Genomic DNA, 23053 nt, shown 5'->3' with positions numbered 1-23053 from the left:
GGAATCTGTAACAAATACGCGTAACCCGAGATCAGATATATACTGGTATTTGCGGCGAATGCTCGGTTCAACTTGGACAGCGGTGGGAATACGGGACTAGGATATTAGACGCAATGTTTGATAATAGCGTTATTTGTATCCTGTGGTCAAACCCCTGTGATATAAGTTTCATATGTAAGTGCTTTAAGGGATTTTGTATCAGACACGCGTGAACACGAACTACGGGGCGATTCGGGAAATGAATTAGAGATTCACTAGATATGAAATAGTAAAGATATGTGACGTTCCACGGCAAACATATCTAGTGAATCTCTAATTCATTTCCCGAATCGTGCAGGTAGTTATTTATTATGTACCTACGCAAGTTCGATTTGTGATGTAAAAGCTCGTGACATGGCAACCCTTTTTCTAATAGGTAGTAATAAAATTATGCAAGATGTCACAATATCTATTATGACGTTACTAACAGTCAGTAATAAGTAGTAGATGTTATTGCGCTCTAAGGCGACAAAGATTTGTGACGATTCCTCTATAGTCCAGAACAATAAAAACTGGTCACTTTGTATGGAAATATTCACCTGACATTGAGAGTCGATACATTTTTGAACCAGTTTTGATTGTACTTCTTCTACTGCATATTTTTATTCATGGTACAATCAGCAACACTCCTAACTGTACATCGGTGGACCTTAGGTATTATAAAAGGCATAAGGTCCACAGATGTAGGTACAGTTAACAGTGTGGGCGTTGGTACCTAATTGTGATTGCTGATTTATTTCTATGAACGGGTTGGTGTACCTGTACCTACTTACTATGTGACATTGGCTACTAACTAATATCATGTGTTTTTTTTTTCACGCAACTAACCCTGCAGTGGCATTAAAATGTAAGTATGGGAAAGAAAAATATCATCTAGACGGCTTCTAATCAACTACAAATATTTCTTTAAGGTGACAGTCCATTTCCAACGACAGCAGCACATTCATTTTACTATGGAAATTGACAATAACACCGACGCGTTTCGTAGTGCAGCTGCGGTCAGAAATGGAATGTCACCCTTAGTTTCAATTGTCTTACTTGGATTAGAAGATTGGATTTTGTTTTTATTTTGCGTATAAGCGGTGAATCTACATACTGAAATAACCAGAGACAAACTGTGACCACAGACATTCTGCGCCTCTTTCCGCTTCGAATAAAAAATCACATTAATTCCAAACGTAACGACGCCTAGCATTCAGAGCGGGCATTTGGCCACGATAAGCGAAAAGTATCAGGGCTATGTATACAGGCCGCATATTGGCAATGGTTTAGTGAGTGTGGGCAAGTAGAGTTTTAGAGCGAACCAGTTTCACGGGTTTCTAGTTCCTTTATAATCTGAGAACGTCCTTATATTGGTTTTCTTGAGTTTTGTATTAGCCCGCGCGTGGTAAGCGATTGTAATGATACCTTTGAGCGTTGTCCCGACAATACGACAAAGAGAACATTTACATAGTGTCCTTTACGCCCGGAATGTGCTCTTTAACATAACTCCCTGCTATTTATACTAGAATTTTTATATAGAATTTCTATAACGCTCGAAACGCTTTCATGTTTAGTTAGGTTCTTTGTCCCTTTGCTCTGAGCTTCCTGGAGTGATGTCGTAATTTCCTGTTTAGATTAACTTCCCTGCTCCAAGTTACATGCACAGCTCAAGTCCGTGTTGAGTTTAATTTCAACAAAGACAACATAAACTTAATGAAACCCGTGAAGCACAGGAATATTTAACAAATTGAATGTAAATATACCGCTTGGGAGGCATTCTGAGCATCAAGCGTCGCTGTATACTTTAATAATAGGGAATATTACGCAAACTTGCGTAGGGGGCGCCACTACCACTATCCATCACAATCTGGGGGTCTACCGTGAAACGCGAAAATCGAAATTTCGTTATTAACCTCTCTATCACTCTTGCATATTCGAGCGATAAAGAGGCAGATAACTAAATTTCGATTTTCGCGTTTCCCTAGGCCCTTGTTAACAAACCGCCTTGATGCATCAAAGTCATATTTTATTGTCTGTGAAAACTTGTTAAAAAACAGTTTAAGGCACAGTATAAGTTACTCTATGGTTTACTATCTAGCTTAGTGCTGCACTCTGGCGGCAGAACATTGCAGTAATACAGGGGGTATTGTGTAATGTTTTCAGATACGGATAACCAACGCGTAATTATCCACGTGAAGGATGTGAACGACGAGCCTCCGTACTTTATCAACCGGCCGCTGCCGATGCAGACGGTGGTGCAGCTGAACGCCGCACCCAACACCCCCGTGTTCACGCTGCAGGCCCGAGACCCCGACACGGACCACAATATCCACTACTTCATCGTGAGGGACAGGACCGGCGGCAGATTCGAAGTGGACGAGCGCTCGGGCGTCGTCCGGACTAGAGGCACTGATCCTTTCCAGTTGGACATGGAGTACGTGTTATATGTGAAGGCCGAAGATCAGGTAATTTTCTCAAAACTTACGGCGCGAATCGGGAAATGAATTAGGGATTCACTAGTTATGAAATAGTAAAGATATGTGGCGTTCCACTGCAAAAGGTACCTTATGGCGGCTGGCGCTTACGCTATTATTAACGCCGCTCCATATTCAGCCGGGGCCTTATGGTACCTTTTGGCGTCGGAACGTCACATATCTTTACTATTTCATATCTAGTGAATCTCTAATTCATTTCCCGAATCGCGCCGTTATTTAAAATCGAAATATCGGTGTATGTAAACTTTTTTCACTTTTATCATCTCCTTAGATGTATATACACAAAGGAAGTTAGAGGCGGGGTTGAAAATTTTTGATTTATTAAGTAGATAGGGGAATATAATCCAAATACTTAGAGAATTTCTTCAATGTGAATAAAAGGTTTGTTAAATGAACTATGTATGAAGCGTAAGGATTGTGTAAAAATGTTATCCAATATTTGTTTCATAGCTCGAGTGTACTTTTACCGAGTGTACGGTTGGGAGCCTCCGCGGCCCTCGCTACGCGCTCTACGCCGTAGCATTTGTAAACATTCCAACCAGCCAGAAACATTCCGCTGAATAAATATTAAACATATTGAATAACCCTGCGCAGTTTCTGTGGAAATCACTAACATTTTAAAACCGACATTGCGATTTATACAACTAGAAGTTACGTGTAGCGTGTATTTCTAATCATAATATAGATAAAAAGCGCTGGTGGCCTAGCGGTAAGAGCGTGCGACTTGCAATCCGGAGGTCGCGGGTTCAAACCCCGGCTCGTACCAATGAGTTTTTCGGAAGTTGTGTACGAAATATCATTTGATATTTACCAGTCGCTTTTCGGTGAAGGAAAACATCGTGAGGAAACCGGACTAATCCCAATAAGGCCTAGTTTCCCCTCTGGGTTGGAAGGTCAGATGGCAGTCGCTTTCGTAAAAACTAGTGCCTAAGTCAATTCTTGGGATTAGTTGTCAAGCGGACCCCAGGCTCCCATGAGCCGTGGCAAAATGCCGGGATAACGCGAGGAAGAAGAAGAATATAGATAAATACGTTGCTCTAGAAATAATTCGTAAGATCAACTAATATAACATGTTTGAGGGGTTCTGCAAGTTCAGAGGCATTTTATCTTGCACCCCTGCAGTTGCAAGCGTCCCTTAGGCGACTTACCAGCAGGGGGTACCCGTCGTAACAATTATTATAATTAAAAGAAACTTGTAGGAACCCATAATGACGTTGCTGTTTAATGCAATCTGACCCTCCGAGTTTTACGATTTACTCGACTTTCCCGTTATTCCGCGGTAAAAGTTAAGCTGGGATTCTACTTCTAACATTCTGAATTGCTTACGGAAGCAGATTTGAAAATGAACACGTGCAAATTTTATGATGATTTCGTGTTTTTTTCTGATTGCTCGAGATACTATGTTAAATATTTTCCCTTTGCAAACTTTTATGTTTTGGAATTTTTGGTTACCTAATACTGGTGAATTTAATGATGATCTATATACTCGAAGAATATTTTTTAATACCATGTCGGTGGCAAACAAGCATACAGTCCATGATTATATTACAGGGCCAGTTTAACGCGGTAATATGAACGTGATAACATAACAAAGCATTACACACACGCACCTTAGTAACCAGTTGACCTAAAGTTGTTGACTATTACAGTCACCTGCAATAATATGTTACACAACGAAGGCCGCAAAAATATCGATGACACGATCTTATTTGTAGAGCCATAAGAGCGTGTAATATATTTTTCTCAAACATGCAATGAAATATTGATGTTATGTTCCTTATAGGCTGTGAAGTATGACGTTTCAGGTGCGGCTAGGACAAAAGGTCGTTAATGGAATTTCATACACATCTTGCAGGTCTAGGCCGGCAAAGTCCTCTTTTTTAATTTTCATTTCACAGATATTTGTGACACAGCATCGTGGCATTCATCCATTAAAAAAAATTAGAGGCAGTATTTGCTTTATGGTTCGTAATGACACTTTGCCACTACGCCTATAAAAAAAAAAACAAAAAACATAGTTTGCTATAATTTGCAGTTTTATTTGTATAAAATCAACATGAACTTAATAAATAATACATTCTATAATTTTATAATTTTAAATTATAAATTTAACTACACAAATAAAAACATTTAAAATATTTCATCTAAACGTTAGCGGTAAAAAGGTCTACTCAAACACGCGTAGTTATATTTTTTAAATTGTTATGGAGGTAAAGTTGAAAAATATTCATTCTGTTTTATTGGATTTATGGTGCGTTGTTGATTTTTTGACTTTAATATGAGTTCCGACGAAATAATGAAATTAATATTAATTGTAATCGTAGGCGTTGGAATTGGCAGCGTAAGCAGAATTGATTTTAATAACTTGCTGCCTCTGCCGCCAAGTCAAAGTCGAAGTATGTATATGGTTGCTTATGGCAATTTTATTATTTGAGAAACTAAGAAAAATGGCTTACAGTTTATTAGAAACAGTTTTGTGGCATATTTTAAATGGATGTAACTACAAATTCGTCAACACTGTGGAAATTATACTTATTTACTCCGTGCATAAAGCAACGATGTATGTGAAACATGATATCAACATGAAAGACTATGTAAACTTATGTGACGAAAACGACAGTCAGACGGATACAAGGCGAAAAAATCAAAGATACATGAAAATATACGGGTAGTAAAAATACACGACTCGTGTAAAACATACGCGTGATAATGATATAGGTACGTGTTGGTTATATTTTGGGTGTACTTTACTTTTAGTTTTTTCTATAAATAAAACTTGGGTTTCGTGGATTTTTTATTTTATTTATTTCATTGCATGTTTGAGAAAAGCACTATACATACCTCGGCGGGAAATGGGGTTGCCCGCGCTCAGACCTATCCGTCCTCGCTTCGCTCGGCCGTCTATATGTCTTCGGCCGGCAACCCCTTTCGTCCCGGCCTCTGTAGTAATGTACTATTTGCGGCCTCCGAAATGCGGCCATCAAAACTTGTCCCTATGCAGTTTTTATTTCTCTGCTATAAGTATGTTGTATTTATGAAGGCGTATATGAATTTCAGAGTGGCCGAGTGGACGAGCGCCGCTTCCAATCGACGCCGGAGGAGCGCCTGAGCATCGTGGGCGGCAAACGCGCCCCGCAGTTCTACTTGCCCAGCTACGAGGCCGAGATCGCAGAGAACCAGAAGAAGGATTCTGAGTAAGTTTTCTTTTACCGCTGAAGGATTCATTTAAAGTCCTTTATAATAAATACCTACCCCGTCTTCGCAAGGGTGCAATCATTGTCATATATCAACCAAATACACAAACCTTTACCAAAACAAATTATATATCTAAATTCTAAATCTTCCTCTTGAATCAATCCATAGCCGCATTCAAATATTCAAAATCCGTTGCGTAGTTTAAACCTTTATATGGCGTACCTACTTAGATATTATACGGTAAAGTATGACCAGCCTATAACATCATCTTGTCGCATTATTTTATGCAGAATTTATAGGTTTTTAAAGATGCGATGATGCTTTAATCGTGTATTTTTTTAATCTGGTCTGTTGAAGCTGTTACGATTTAAGCGAACCGACAGACAAAACGACATTGTTTTAAACAATGTAATGATTAAACATTCTAATACTTACTCGTAAAACTAAACAAAATTCATCATCTTCCTGCGAGAGTCTAGAAATCACGACGTTTTAATTGCCACAAGTGACTTGTGCTCCCAATAAAGGACGTTAGCAATGAGCAAGTGGCGACGCGGCCAATTAGACACCACTGTAATAATTAGTTAAAGCGTCGCCTATGATTGCGGAAATCTTTAATTGGAACGCATCAGTTTTGTTTAAAAAGCGTGGTATTCCACTCGGGCGTAGCGGGAGTAACAACCCCTTTAATTTTGTGGGGAATTAAGGATTATTCATAAAAAAAAGTCTTAAAGTTGGGCTAATTTGGTGTTAGGTTAAATACCTACTCCGCACTGGCATCAGCGTAAGAATTTGTGCCGGTGGCATTAGATACGGCAGGGCCATGGAGCGTAAAAACCCGCCTACTTATTAGGGAAATAGGCCAGCGTTTGCGGGAGAGAGGTGGTGATCTTCGCTCTGGGTCGTATACTTGGTCCAACAGGTCTCCATAGCATTTCAGCGAGGGAATGCTGCAGGCATTATGGGGAACTTTGAGCCAGGTATGATGCAGGGAGGCGCTGTTATTTTAGGTTAATCAAAAGTAAATTTTATTAGGTTTAACTGTCGTTTTTTTGATATCATTATTATTTTAGTACATTATATTATACTAGACGGGCCCGCAGCTCCGCTCGCGTAAATGAAATAAAGAGTTCGTCTTATGTTTAGTTAAATACCGACATTATTATGTATTCAACCCTGCCATGGTTTAAAACTGTGATAGGGATTTCTTATTTGTAGCCGTTATTTGGATAACTCAATTCGCAAATTTGTCAAAAAATGATGTGATTTGATAAAAGGCAAGATTGTATTTTTTCATCTACACGTATTTATTTAAAACTTGTTTCAAGATAAAATTATTATTTGTTCTTAGAAGCCTAGTTGCAAAAACGTTCATTAGATTAATTTTCGCCTTAAGACGAATATGGACGACCACCGCTCTTAAATCGCCTTTTCATACAAACATAGGTAGTCTAGTCCTCTCGGTCTTGCGATAGCTCTCGCCAGTCGCCATGGCCGAGGTTGAGCAGGTCTTGAGCAACTACGTCGTTTCAGCGGTACCTAGGACGTCCACTCGGGCGTCTCCCATTTTGCTGTCCCAAGTACCTGCACTCTCTTCACGGCACGATCCTCTCCCATTCTCTCTAAGTGTCCGAGCCACCACTGAATTTAGCCGCTTTTGTCTCTCAATATTTCGCCACTATATCGGACCACATCCTTATTTCTATGGCAACAAAATTATATTACGATATTTGGCTGACTGCTGACTGTACATTTGCTTATTTTTATCAGGTCGCTCAATAATATCTGAACATGCACTTTAATCTACCTACATAACTTACTATCAACTTTGTATTTTTGGCCCATCTCAGCATTCTTAGCCCGTTCCCCGGACGAATGGCAATGTTTGCCGAAGCCGTGAAAGTCAATCTGAATAATATAACTCAAAAATAAATTTAAAACAACAAAATACAAATTGATAATAATAATATAGTAATTACTTTGATTGATAAGAATGATAAGTCATATATGACATAAATCACTCGTATGGGCTCTATAGACTAAGGTTGAGGTTGACAGCACTTTTTATTTTACTCCGTGTAAAAAAACTCAGAAATACCTGTATACCAACATGACAAACATAATTTAGTTTACTTTAACTTACGGATTATTTGGTCTAATCTGTAGCACCGCCAAACGAAAGCAATCGAGAGTTGCCGAGAAATGGCCGATTACGTAAAATGAAGATTGTTATGAAAATTTCTTTTCCTTATTGTAAATTAAATACGCATCGGAAGCGATAGTTTTTATGCTCTAGTTCTATTCCCATATGTAGATAATTTATTTGAACAGGTTTTTCTTATCATACGTGCGTCGTATTCGAGAAACGTGTCAAAAACTTTTTTTAGAAATCTGTAAGGCGCCATCTCGCTTCTTCCCTCGTTTTTTATCCCGTTCTGGTTTTTCAATTTTATATATATGATTCTAAATGATATTTTAAACATGTACATCGTTTGTTTCCAGCATCATCTCCGTGAAAGCGAAATCGTTCGCCGACCGCGAGATCCGATACACGCTGAAGGCGCAGGGGCAGGGCGCCGGCACCTTCAACATCGGACCCACTTCGGGCATCGTCAAGCTCGCCAAAGAACTGGACTTTGAAGACCTGAGGCAGCCGCATGTGTACTCGCTAGTGGTTACGGCTACCGAAGATTCTGGGGGGTTTTCTACGTCCGTTGAGGTAAATATTACATACCTTTTTATAAACGAATTCTAAGGATGGCATTTTTATTCAGACAGGTCGTTCGATCGTTCAAAAAAATGTTGATGTTATTGTGTAGTTTAACCTTTTATAAGTTTTATATGACAACACTTAATCCGAGACACTGATATTATGGACCTACTAATAATATTTTCTCTTAGCATAGTGGCGATATTTCTAATTTCTATGTTTTATATTATTGTACGATCGAGCTCGAGTTGATGAGCGACGTAAAGTAGCCTAAGGAACAAGGTCTTCTGAACAATACATACTCAAATAAAAATTTAATTTTTACAAATTGATTTTCAATAGTTTTGCACCGGTTGTCTTATACTACATCTTATACTACAGGAGTTGTATGAAAATTTGTAGGTGAGGGTCAAAATAATTCCCACAAAGACGGGTTTTGATGTTTTTAGTTCTTGATGTGTATCTTTTTGACATACTAAAAATATATCAAAATATATGCATGCAAAACGCATTTATTGACATTTGAAATTTGAAAAATAAAAAAAATATTAAACATAGTGTGTGGTATCAAATGACAGGAAATTACACGCTAAAAAAGGTTCTGAGGTTGATTTTACAAAATAAAAATAAAAAACAAAGTGGTGGCTGAAAATTTTAATTTTTTATCAATGTTGAAAATTATTTCCTACATTGAAAACTAAACTAAACTATTATAGTTTTACAGTTTTACACATCAAAATACATTGTGTAAAAGAAAAGAATATTTAATTCATGAAAACCTATTTTTAATTATATTAATATAACATGAAAAATATAGGCTCTATATTAATTTAAAAAGTTTTATCAATAAACTGAAGGCACCTCAAAGTAGGTGCTTGGCAGAATATAAAAAAACAAAAATCTATTGTAGACTGGTCATATTTTTGTAGAAATCGATTTCGTCTGGCAAATTATATTACTTTTTGGCAACCGGGTTTTTTACCCTAATTAAACCCCGCTGAATCCGAATTTGCTGGATCGAATTCTTGACCGGAAGTGAGATTTTGATACTAAAGGTCCCTTTTTTTAGTATGTTGTAAATAACTCTTAAACGGTGGCGCATAGCAAAAATGTTCTTATACATAAGTAATCTGCATAAAATTGCCTACAAGAAAGATTCAGTACAATTTTTCGCTAGGATCAATATTTAAAGAGATATTAACGCGGGAAAGTTAATTAAAATCACTTCTAAGGACCCTTTTTTTTTAGGTTTTCGTAAATAACTCGTAAACGGTGGCCAATATAACTACGGTGGGACTATGGGACCCCGTTTACGAGTTATTTACGAAAAACTAAAAAGGGACTTTACAATTTAGTATAATTAACTTAACCGCTGCTTTGTTTTTTTTAATATTGATCCTAGCGAAAAGTGTTCTATATGTTTCTTGTAGAAAATTTTATCTTTATTATTTATGTTTAAGATTTTTTTTGCTATGAGTCATACTTTACAAATTATTAACGAAAAAATAAATACAAGGAACCTTAGAATTTATTATAATTAACTTTCGCTCTTTATTATCTTTTTAAATATTAATCCCTGCGAAAAGTGTACTGAATCTTTTTTGTAGAGAATTTTGTATAGAGTATTAATATTTCACAACATTTTCTTATATTGGCCACCGTTTACGAGTTATTTACGAAAAACTAAAAAAAAGGGACATTAGAAGTGATTTTAATTAACTTTCCCGCGTTAATATCTCTTTGAATATTGATCTTAGCGAAAAATTGTACTAAATCTTTCTTGTAGGCAATTTTATGCAGATTACTTATGTATAAGAACATTTTTGCTATGCGCCACCGTTTAAGAGTTATTTACGACATACTAAAAAAAGGGACCTTTAATATCAAATATCTCACATCCGGTCAAGAATTCGATCGAGCAAATTCGGATTCAGCGGGGTCTAATTAGGGTAAAAACCCGGTTGCCAAAAAGTAATATAATTTGCCAGTCGAAATCGATTTTACAAAAATATGACCAGTCTACATTAGATTTTTGTTTTTTATATTCTGCCAGTTTTTGATAAAACTTTTTAAATTAATATAGAGCCTATATTTTTCATATTATATTAATATAATTAAAAATAGGTTTTCATTAATTAAATATTCTTTTCTTTTACACAATGTATTTTGATGTGTAAAACTATAATAGTTTAGTTTAGTTTTCAATGTAGGAAATAATTTTCAACATTGAAAAGAAATTCAATTTTTGAGTCACCACTTTGTTTTTTATTTTTATTTTGTAAAATCAACCTCACAACCTTTTTTAGCATGTAATTTCCTGTCATTTGATACCACACACAAATTTAAAATTTTTTTGATTTTTCAAATTTAAAATGTCAATAAATGCGTTTTGCATGCATATATTTTGATATATTTTTAGTATGTCAAAAAGATACACACAAAGAACTAAAAACATCAAACCCCGTCTTAGTGGGAATTATTTTGACCACAAAGGCTACATCTTCTCTACTATTATAGGTACTTATATTAATATTGACAAATGTCAAAATCGCGCCAAATACCTACGAGCCACAGATTTTTCGTAATTTGCGCACATTATTACGCGTATAAGGATCCCTGCAAAATTTAATTTTAGTTTTAAGTTAATGATAATGACATCTATTTTAATTTCTAACAAGCAGAAACGTCTGCGAACGATGCTATGGGGTCATCCATTAATTACGTCACACGTTTAGGGGGAGGGAGGGGGTCAAGAAAATGTGACATATTGTGACATGGGGGAGGGGGGAGACACAAACTTTGTGACGTCACTTTAACTTCATCAGTAACCGAAATTTTTTTTTAAATTATTTTATTCGCTGTACATTTAAATAACAAGTTTTTAAAACGATAATCGTTTTTATTCTTTTAATTTTCTTTCCTAAGCAGTTTTGGGTTATAAAATTACTACTATTTATATCGTCAAAAATATTTTGATAAAATATTAATAATACTTAGGTACTTACTTAATTCGATTTGGCGATTTCGTAGAAAAAATGTGACGTCACACTAGGGGGGAGGGGTTTGCCAAATGTGACAAGGGGGGGGGGAGGGGTCAAAAAACCTAGAAATTCGTGTGACGTAATTAATGGATGACCCCTATTAAGCTTAGAACTTTTTTTAAAGTGCAAAAATTACTGTCTTGGGTTAGACTTGAACTCACAGCCTCTGGACATGAATGACATTTATGTTTCAAAATTTCAGTTAACAATACGCGTGACGGACGTGAACGACAACGCGCCGAAGTTCGAGCTGCCCGACTACCAGGCGCACAACGTGGACGAGGACATCCCGCTGGGCACCAGCATACTCAAGGTCAAAGCCATGGATGCAGACTCGGGGAAAAACGCAGAAATCGAATATTTAGTGTCTGGTAAGTTCAATTTAACAGCTTGCTGTTTATTTTCGTGGAACATAAAATGTACTTAAATTATTCTAATTTATAACTTACTAATTTTGCACCGATCCTTATGAACCTTCAGCAACTTACGTAGAACATGACTACCAGCCAAGTTTAACATTGCCTAGTGGGCTAACTAGTTGCAGGTTATTTAATGTTTTCATACTACTAGATGAAATGTTAAATCCCTCGACGACACCTTCTGAATAATATATAATATGGTTGTGTTTCTTTACAACTACGTATACCTAAAAGCTTTGATATCGAAGAATTTGCTCGCAGTTTTACTTTTCTTGTATAAAAGTTGTGTCGGTGTTTATCGCCAACAGAACCCACAATGCCATCTAGTGGTGGAGCTCAGTAAATTCGACAACATTGTGCGCCATCTAGTACAATACCAGCATTATAAAATATACGCACTTTACAATAGGTGTCTCTTTCCTTGTCTTCTTAAACTATGTATTCTCATTGTTTTTTTTTTTGTTTTCCAGACGATCACTTTAGTGTCGACTCCAATGGCATCATAACGAACAACAAACAACTTGACGCGGATAATAACAACGCTTACTACGAGTTCTCTGTCACAGCTAAAGATAAAGGCGAACCCGCTAAAACTGGTACCGCTACGGTTCGAGTTTACACCAAGAACAAGAACGATGAAGAGCCCAAATTCTCTCAACAAGTATACACGCCTAATGTAGATGAAAATGCTGGACCCAATACTCTCGTAACAACTGTAGTCGCTTCAGACAAAGACGGTGATAATGTTAGGTTTGGCTTCGTCGGTGGCGGTACTAGCTCAGGACAATTCGTTATTGAAGAAATAACTGGAGTAATTCGCTTGCATAACAAAGCTATATCATTGGATAGAGATAAGTACGAACTCAATGTGACTGCAATGGACGATGGAGCATGCTGCGTTAACGGAGATGCCACGATTCACACTTCGACTGCCGTCGTCGTAGTGTTTATAACTGACGTTAACGACAATAAACCTATTTTTAAAGAATGTCCAACCTACTACCCAAAGGTTGAAGAGGGAGCTCCAAATGGCAGCCCAGTACTAAAGGTTCATGCTACTGACGAAGACAAAGGAGTAAACGGACAAGTTAAATATTCGATAGTGCAGCAACCTAATCAAAAAGGCACTAAATTTACGGTCGACGAAGAGACTGGGGAAGTGTCCACTAATAAAGTATTCGACAGAGAAGGTGATGATGGTAAATTTGTATCGGTTACGGTAAAAGCTACGGACCAGGGTGAACCCTCGTTAGAAGGCGTTTGCTCCTTTACAGTTGAAATTACTGATGTAAACGACAATCCGCCGCTATTTGACAGACAGGTAAGTCGTATTTTGTTTTAGTTTCGCACTATAATTGCACGTCGACACCAGTGTTTCGCATGAATCCCTGTGCAAATACTTCAAGGGATTAAAACCTTTATTTTATTACGTATCTTGCAGAAATATGTGGAGAACGTCAAACAAGACGCCAGTATAGGTACAAACATATTGAGAGTATCCGCATCCGACGAGGATGCCGACAATAACGGCGCCATAGTTTACACTCTGAGCGCCCCGTACAATCCCGGAGATATCGAATATTTCGAAATCCAGCCCGAATCGGGCTGGATCGTTCTAAAGAAGCCCCTCGACGTAAGTATTCAGCCGCATTCTATTAGAATTTAAGATAGATTTGTGACAAGAGCGACGAATGAATGAGATCAACTTTACTACAAAGTTTGGTGGATGAGTGCTACACCTACAGGCCGTAGGATTCAATTGGCACACGTTTATGTTGATTAAATGTAAATAGTTCTAAATTACTGCTGCTGTACATTGCTGTGGAGAGCGGTCAATCCTGGCTGTGAGGAGTAGTTGTCCATTGAGCGGCGCGGCGGTGGCGGGGACGCCGGGGGGCGGGTGGCGGCGAGGCCGCGGGGCGTGGACGCCGCCGCCGCGCCGTCGGGGCTTGTTCTTCTTGCAGCACAATTAGTTTCAGTTGCCGCCAGCGCCGGCTCCGCACTAAGTCTTCGTTAACATTTATTTCCGCAGCACTATCTTGCATTCGACTCTTGCCGATAAAATGACCCGTGTACAATACCTGAAACAGAGAGAGACTCCTGTAAATATGTTTTCACGTTGACCTATGTTTAGTTCTAAAACATGTACAGTTTCTGTAAGAGCACTTCTGTATATTTCGCACAGACTAGATTTGAAGTTTATTTTATTGTAAGTATAATCGATTAATTGATTTGGGAAGCTTACGCTTTTAATGACCTTTCTGTATTATACGTACATGTTTTGTTACTAATATCCAAGCAGCGGAGTGAACCCGCGGAGGCGTTCGATGCCGCCTCGACTGTCATCCCGGATAGTAGACGACCACTCATGCCTCATATATATCATATATCACCCCACCCTCTAACCTACCTATCTATTATCATGATAATACAAATTTTTTACAGGGCGCCTGAATTTAACTGATATTTATTGTACATTGTTAGTATAATTGATTATTATGTTGGTCAGATTGCCTATTCGGCAGTTTGGCCATCGGCCAGTTGTGACATTATTCCTTCTGTGAAAGGGGCAACGTTTCCAAAAACAAAATTTGTACAGTACAACCGTAACGTCCATCGTTTGTATAATATATTCATTTCAATGAGTGTCGTTTCGTTGTAGTGGTTACTACCAGCAAGAGGTCGCAAACCGTGCTATGACAGACTGACCTTTCCGCCATGTCTTGTATGCAGAGCTGCATGCATTTGCCTGCTTTATGTTTCATTACTTTTCATTTCGATATTAGTTTAGTTTATTGTAAAAAGTAATTATTTATATTGTACAGTTTGTCTTTTTCCCTAGTGTACAGAAGGATCGTGTAAAATATTACAAATATTATGTTTCCAATTTTTTTTTCTTGCACCATCTAAATATTGGCTACCGGGAATGATCTGTAATTCGGCTCGAATGTATTTCTGCAAGTAGACGATTGAGAGGATCCTTACGGTAAATTTAATCTTTCTTCATCTTGATTTTATTTGGCTTATCGAATGTCTGTGTGACGAATGCGTGTAGGTATGTTTTCGTTAGTAGATAATCAGCTAACGTGACTCTTTTATAGCCAATAATTTTTAACCGAAGAGAACGATAGTTTAATTTATTTTTGATTGTTTTAGTTTATTAGCGACTCGTACGTTATGTGTTTATATTTGAGTTGTGTTCTGTTTATTTGTCCCCGCTGACCTCTGCCCGTGTCTGTGTAGCGGGACAGGTACCGTCTGCGCGTGCGCGCCTCCGACCGAGGCGAGCCGCCCTCCTCCGCAGACGTGGACGTTGAATTAGACGTGGTAGACAGGAACAATAAGCCCCCCATCTGGGACATGACCACGTATGGCCCCGTTCACATCAAAGAGAATGTCACAGTGGGTACCGTAGTGACCAGTGTGAAAGCCAGGTTGGTATAAGGCGCAGCGGGCTCCCGGGCCCGCCGCTCCTCCACTCCCTAACACTACTAACGACGTGGTTTTGTCTGTTTCCGTCGACTCTTTCCCCGATAGCGAGAAACGTACAAGTTGGAGGCTATGGCTCAAGACAAGGGCTTCCCGCCCTTGTCCAGAACCGTGGAGGTCCAGATAGACGTAGTGGATCGCGCGAACAATCCCCCCGTGTGGGACCACACGGTGTACGGCCCGATCTACATTCGAGAGAACTTGCCCGTGGGTGCCAAAGTGGTGTCCGTGAAAGCAAGGTGCGTGTCCTCAGTCTCCGGCACGGGCACCGCACGCAGCCCCGTCACCTGCACGCAGTGTGCGCTGTACGGCGCCGCGGCCCAAACATCGCTTGCGCTTCCGCTGCCGCCCGTGCGCGCGCCCGCCCGCCGGCCCTGCCGACAGCGCCCGAGTGCTCGAGGCAGCGCGTGGCAAGGTCGGTGACGCGTTCTGAGCTAAATTGAAATTGCATTCAATGTTTGTGCGCTGCGCGCGTCTTCAACTATCGTTTTATTTGCCTCTCACTTGGTGATCTGACGACGATGTTCTTTGTATTGTCCGTGATTAATTATGTATTGAGCATCATCACGAATTCACTCGGTCTTGTCGTATTCACCTGCGTGCAACTTAAAGGGCTCACTGCTTACATGGAACGGGGATCACGGAAAAAAACATTTGTTCAAATATATTTTTGGGTAAAAACTTAGATTACTTAAAATATTGGTGTTTATTGTAGAGCAAAAATATTTTTGAACAAATGGTGAGAGGTGATGATGGTACCTACGTATTGCGAACGTCCATGTCCATTGTATCTTGCATGTAGGCTGACGTATCAGTGCATTATGGAATTATTATCAGTCATATCTTTTTAAATTGTCTAATTTTACGAGATTTCAGTGTAACGGTTAATTTATTAGCATGTCAACGAGAATCCTTGTTCTAGGTAGAACGTAGTGTTGAAGTAGGAATCAAGAAGTTCTTTTGAATTATTCTTACTGCTTGCAAACGTTCATGTTTAATTAGAAGTATCAAACTATAATCTTCATTTACGTTTTATTAGTTCATTCATTTCAATCTGTAGTCAGTTTGAAGCATTATAGTCGTTTTTCAATATCAAGATCCAGTTGGCATTTATTTAAATTGACGTGAGTGTTATAGAAAAGTACTTATACAGTTTATTCCTAGTCGCTTTTTGATCTAGATTAAAACGTATGAGTTCAAGATCTAGGCATATTTTATCGTATGGCTATTTGCAAACTCTACTCTAGGAATCCGAATTTCGTTTTAGAGGAATTCCGTAGAACCGTGAGTATTTAACAGCTGCGATTTTCTTCAATCATCAAAGTTTATCTGAACAAATAAATAAAAAATTGTGAAATAGGTACTAATTTACTTAATTATATACCTGTGCCCTGTTTATCACAAGCTTGTAACTTGTAATACAAGTGGAAGTGCTTTTCTAACAAAAGATGTCAAAAAGGGACTTCCACTTGTATTACAAGTTACAAGCTTTTGACCAACTGGGCACTGATGTCATAAAGAGAAGTACATACAAACAAAATGATTGAAGATAATGGCTACCATACCAATTGGCTATACATTTTCAAAATTTCTCCATCCATTGCGACATGGTAACGTGAATGTGCATCACTAAGTGTTCCACGGGCTACCGTTAGATAACTGTTTTAGCAATCGCATTATTAGTTAACTAGTGCATCAATCACTGTGTTGGCCGATGGCAAGTTTCACATCTGATGTCTATCTGTTCGTCCTAAAACACACACTTCACACTCACATTGTTACAACTGAGACTTACATGAAACGAATACTAACTCACTTTACTAATAAGTTAAGTCCTTATTTAGTATTAACATTGGGAATATCATTTTTGCCTTGTCTTCCGTAACATTTGTCCGCAAAGTACCTATCTTTCAAGACAATACAAGTTTAAAAACCGATTAGATGTATTTCAAGATAATCAAGGAAGTTGAATGCGCCAAGCTCAACGCAGATGGCTCTACAATCGAAGTTATTAACTGACAGATGAGCATCCGTGAGCTCGAAATCCAGTTAAAAGCAAATATACCAGTTCCTTGTTTATGGAATTAATAATTGGAAGCTCACAAGAAGCTGTCAAGGTTTAGTTTAACATACCTAACTGTTTTTTTAAGAATTATTAAATTTTACCCGAATGTTTACTTAGGTACTGTATTTGTTACTAGGGAATGACAATTTATAAAATGATATTCTCAAAATGAAACGATATTAACCCTTTACTAGGGTAAAAGATATATATTTCCCACATACGGCACTTCAAACATGTGTTCTATTTTCGATGAATAAGACTGACATTCGATAGTCATTATTGAAATGTCAACCTGGTAAAGGGTTAAATATCTTAGTTACCCTGAATATAAAAGCCTAGAAACTTAGTTCCATTAAACCCACCTGTTAAGGAGTGAAATCGAAATAGCTTCATCTCTTTTGTTCCTATCATGATCGAGATTTGAGAGAAAGACTGATACTTGCAATGTCTGAATATGACATTGGAAAAATGGTTTCACTGCGATTAGAGCATCTATCAATTTTCTAGGCTTTTTTATTCTATGTTAGTTTTGATATTCATAATATGCATTAGACACACGGTTATAAATTGGGATATCGGGATTTGTGTTTGCACATAAATTTAATGTTTCTTTTCCTAAGAAGTCCAGAGCCAAATCACTTAATAAATTCATATATTCCGTGACTAATACAGATTTCTCCAAACAGAAAGACAGGTACCATAGACAATATCTGAATTTATTAAGTGACCATAGATATATAGATGGTCAAGCAAATCTTGTCAGTAAACAAAGGCGCGAAATTCAAATTTTCTATGGGACGATATCCCTTCGCGCCTACATTTTTCAAATTTGCCGCCTTTTTCTACTGACAAGATCTGCTTGACCAAGTATAGATTATAAATTTCTGAAAAAAAATCATCTCTGTGTGATCGAGTAATGAGCATAGCATTTAAGGTAAACGTACTGGTGCTCGACGCGGTCCCAGTACATGTCATCTTGAAACTTAAGTCATTGTCAATAGAGGTGACAGCAGGGTGTCATGTATGGGGCATTAGCATGTCGAGCACTAGTACGTTTACCTTACACCTTCAGTTTCTCCTAAAACCATGTGTTTATGCATAATATGAAACTCACGAAAGGTTCATTTACAAATATAAAATCTGGGCTCATTAATCTCATTATTTTGCCAAATATATACAAAACATTAGATGTCGTGATGTCATGTGCCGGTAGATTTCCAGTAAACGTGCCTTTGTGCCTCGCAAACGTGCCTCCTGTAACCTATTGATGTTTTCAGCTCGGGCATTGAGAACAACCCGACCGTGTTTTACCGGTTGATGCCCGGATCGACGGCCCAAACTAATAAATTTCACACATTTTATTTGCAACAACGAGCCGATAATGGATTTACTTGGGCGGATATAAAAGTTAATCATCCATTGGACTATGAGAGCATTAAGGAATACAATTTGACGATACGCGTGGAGGTAAGGCTTGTTGGTTTACTCATATGTGTCGTACAGGCTACGAGTTCATTTTTAGGGTCCGTACCCAAAAGGTAAAACGGGACCCTATTACTATTGATATTAACGACTTTTCTACAATTAAAACTTACTACCTGTTCATTACTTTTTGAAACTGATAACTTTAATGCCAAAGCTATTTGTACGTATATAATTATACAATTTATAATGTGCTGATAAAAACGGCTTAAAACCTATTCTAAGTACTCTGACAAAAACATCAATATCACGGAATGTTTATGACCACGAGGACAGCGCCCTCTAACAAACGTTTGTTGAACTAACATCAAATTGTGCGCTTCACCTGGCAAGGTTCCTAGAGAGTACATCAATGTCCCGATAGAGGGCGTTTTATACATTCTGCAGTTTTTTTTATACTGTCGGCTTGTAGCCCTACTGTGCTGAATTTCTGAAAATATTGATGACGCTTAATTTAACCTTTTGTGCAGTAAATAGATCTATTTACTATTAGTGTACAGTTAGCAGCAGAAGTAAATAAGCGGTCAAGGTATTCCAAATGACATACACACGTTTTAGCTTCCTGAGGTACAAGGGGAAACAATGGTTTGCATTTGCTATATGTCCATTTTATAAATCGTTAACACTGATAATGGTACGGTCAAGAAATGATAGACGTGCTAAGAGCGGCATAATACATGTTCAAACGCTACCTTTTCCTCACAGAACAACGGTGCTCAACAACTGGCCTCGGAAGCGACGGTGTACATCATGTTAGAAGACGTTAACGACGAAATACCACTGTTCACGGAACGAGAACAAGAGACGGTGCTGGAAGGAGAGCCCATAGGCACGAAGGTCACACAAGTGAACGCGATAGACAAGGACGGCACGTTTCCCAACAACCAGGTTAGTCAAATTTTGTTGAAATAGGTAAATACCAAGTGATATCAATTTAAAATGTACATATATTTTTAGAAAAAGTTCGTTTAAAGGGCAATCTTACCTCAGACTCATTTTGGCAAGAAGATTACAATTTTTTTTTACAATCAAGTTCTAGTTTCGTTTATTTTAATAAGGTTTTTTTTACGAAATTGGAACTAAACGTGTATAGTGGAGCTAATTAATATCAGGTGAAGTTTTCGCCTTGGGCTTCTACTACTATTACTACCAGTATTAGCGATCTGCCCCGGCTTGGCAAGGTTTATGCAAAACCTTAACCAATTATACACCTAAACCTTCATCAAGCATCACTCTATTTAGATGAAAACCGCATAAAAATCCGTTCAGCAGTTTTTGAGTTTTTCACGAGCATACAGATAGACAGACCCGGCGGGAGACTTTGCTTCGTAAGGTGTAGTGTTAGTGATATAGGATAAAGTGAGTACAAAAGTGCAAACCTTTGAAGAGCAGAGGCGAGTGGAACCTGTGGAACTCGACGCGAAGCGTGACGAGACTGACGAGTTAAAGGCCCGGCCACCTGCCTCATAAACTACAATTTTGTCGGAGGGGTGCTGACCTGCGGTGAGTGAGGACGTACATTCACTGCAAAAATAGGCTACGTCAGCCACCTGAGAGCTCACGATCGTCGCTCTCACTAGCCAGTGAATACCCAGTCGCCGACGCCGAAACCGGCTAGGACAGGATGATGAAAGTAGATAAGCAGCAAGATAAGTCTTAATTTAGTAGGTAATTAAAAAAAACTCACGGAAATGATCGCAGCTCAGGAGTAAAAACCACATAAAACTTATCTGAAATCCATCGGTGAGGTTTCACCACAATACACGCACACACACACAAACAAAGAACCAACCTCTCATCCCAAATGCATAAACCGTCTTCGTTCCATCGTGGTTAACTAAGGGGTCGACAGCTTTCAAAATTAGGTCACAGGAGGATATTCGAGTTCCAACCTTTGTCTTTTCAAACTTTAACCTTTTGGACACCCTTGAGGTACGGGATAATATGTCTGACATATTATGTCTCCCCCGCGCCGTAAACACTTAATTAGGCGGTCGTCACACTGCTCCGCATCTCGCAGCGGCATCCGTTGATGCGTTTTTTAACTTTGTATGTAGAATCTTGATTTTGTATAGAAAAATCGCATGGTACGACACACTGGCTCCGCCTCGGCGCGCGGAGGAGCGTGACGCACGACGACTCGCGTGCTCGGACGGAGACGCGGTGCGTGCCGCAGGGTATGTCACACCGAGCTCCGCTGTGCCGTACGGATTTTAGTGCAAGAAGGACGCCTCGTGTTGCCTTAAATCTTGGTAATCTCTAGCAAAAGACCCATTTATAGGTCTGGTTTGTAAATAGGGATGTATATACCCAGTGTCTTCTGCGTTTTATGATTCGATTGTACAAAAACCAAACTGAAAGCATCACCGCAGCGTTCTGAATAAGTTCCGTTTCCATTTTATCGACAAATAGGAACTGTTTTCACCTTAACGTTCGAAAGTGAAATGAACGCGAGACGGAAGTAACGCGGGACGTCGCGCATCGCAACTCCGGACGGAGATGCGGAGAAAACTCGGACGTTGGTGCGTTGTCTCCGCATGCGAGTCGGTTGCTCCGCGACTCGCAACGAGACGCGGCGGCAGTGTGACAACCACCTTAGATATGGCGTAGGTACGCCGTTTAAATAACCATTACACTATTGAACTTTTTTGTTGGTTCAGTTTTGGCAATAGAGAATAGAATAGAGAGCATTTGTTCGTGGCAAAATAAAAGAAGAAAACAACACGTAACACAACTTAACATATAAGCCACGAAAGGGTCCCGACTCAGCATAGTGCATGGTAGCTTCGGTTTGAACTTGAACTACGAAACCCTAAAAATGGCGATAAAAAAGTTAACCATCTAAAACGCTACATGACATGAACGCTAAATAGTACTTACGTAGTGCAAAAACACGTAAAAGCTCAAGTAAGAATTTCTTTTATTTGAACAAGTTAACAACTTGCCAGGTATTGGCTTAGTAAATGGGATATTTATTGACATAGTACGCGCACATGAGGGTAACTTAATTTCCCCGGGATTAGCTATGTTTCTACCGATGCTCGTTCTGTAATCAGTTTTAGGTACTCTCATTTTAACGTTCCCTTTTCCTGAGTCTATTGCAAAGAGCTAGGTTGATTTATAAATCTAAACCTGCTGAAGACAGTTATCTCTCCTCTCTGATTTTACTAGGTACACATTACTGTATGAAATGTTTTGAAACCTTTAAATCCCTTTAATGCAAACAAGCACGAACCCCTCTTCGTTTGTAGATATAGGTTCCTAATTGATTTGGCAGTTAGCGTGATTGGCCCTCGGTTCTTTATAGATATATCCCAAAGATTCCCATCCCTCGTCAGTCGTATTTACGTAAACGGGAAGGTATTATATCAATGGTTCTTCCAACTAGTTTTCTTCTTGTTATTAAATGTGTCCTTGACGATTTATTGTTATGAGGGTGGCGAGCAAAGCGTTAAACTGAGGGATGGTGGCGGTCGAAGTACCTTTGACTTATGAACCCTTATATTTACGGCGAGAGCACGAAATAAATAAAACAGCGGTGGCATACAAACAGTTGAAGACTTGTAAATGGCTTATACATAGATGTAGTGTTCACGTTTGTCTTTTCTGTGCCCTAAAGTAAAAAATATTTTGCAATAATAATGTTGATAAGTACTCCCGAAAACTACATGAGAGCGCTGGTAGCCTATGCGGTAAGAGCGTGCGACCGGAGGATTTTTTAGTACCTACTACTTATCTCAGTCAGAGCTGTCAAACTCTAATAAGTAAATTATTTACAGTTACAGTAACTTTTAATTAGTTATAGCTAAAGTCGTAGTATAATAAAACCTAGATATTTACCTAGTTCCATAAAGCCTTTGAAGTGAAACCAAAATACGATTCTCTCTAACTCAATCGCTATGAAATAATCAAGTCAAAGATCGACACCGCAACAGTGCGAGGTAAATAGCAGCCTGAAATTGGTAGTTCCAACACCTGATAAAATTTTTCGTGGCTATCCCAAAACTGTTAATCCTTGAGAAAGAAGACCTAGGCTCTCCGAAACATGTCGCACGAATGACTAAAAATACGTGAGTCTAAACCATAAAATTATTTTATTTTATGTTCGTGTTTTTTTTTTTCAAAGCACTTTTCCA

General features: G+C 38.6%; 2 protein-coding genes across 2 annotated transcripts in view; both read left to right on the top strand.

Annotated features, from left to right (window-relative positions):
• Positions 1–13771, top strand: part of LOC134790653 (neural-cadherin-like) — a 105620-nt gene extending 91849 nt beyond the window's left edge. The window contains exons 3-8 of the mRNA XM_063761524.1: positions 2185–2486; positions 5574–5710; positions 8214–8430; positions 11665–11833; positions 12352–13202; positions 13323–13771. Of these exons, the coding sequence (XP_063617594.1) occupies positions 2185–2486; positions 5574–5710; positions 8214–8430; positions 11665–11833; positions 12352–13202; positions 13323–13547 (1901 nt within the window). The 3' untranslated portion in view covers positions 13548–13771. The remainder of the gene's footprint in view (positions 1–2184; positions 2487–5573; positions 5711–8213; positions 8431–11664; positions 11834–12351; positions 13203–13322) is intronic.
• Positions 13772–13955: 184 nt separating this feature from the next.
• LOC134790644 (neural-cadherin-like) overlaps positions 13956–23053 on the top strand; it is a 304222-nt gene continuing 295124 nt past the window's right edge. Inside the window, exons 1-3 of the mRNA XM_063761503.1 lie at positions 13956–15315; positions 18713–18902; positions 19623–19805. Coding sequence (XP_063617573.1) covers positions 15242–15315; positions 18713–18902; positions 19623–19805 — 447 coding nt within the window. The 5' untranslated portion in view covers positions 13956–15241. The remainder of the gene's footprint in view (positions 15316–18712; positions 18903–19622; positions 19806–23053) is intronic.

Source organism: Cydia splendana, chromosome 5 (assembly GCF_910591565.1).
Source record: "Cydia splendana chromosome 5, ilCydSple1.2, whole genome shotgun sequence".
Lineage (NCBI taxonomy): Eukaryota > Metazoa > Arthropoda > Insecta > Lepidoptera > Tortricidae > Cydia > Cydia splendana.
The sequence above is the reverse complement of the archived record's forward strand: the minus strand, read 5'-3'. Positions and strand labels throughout refer to the sequence as shown.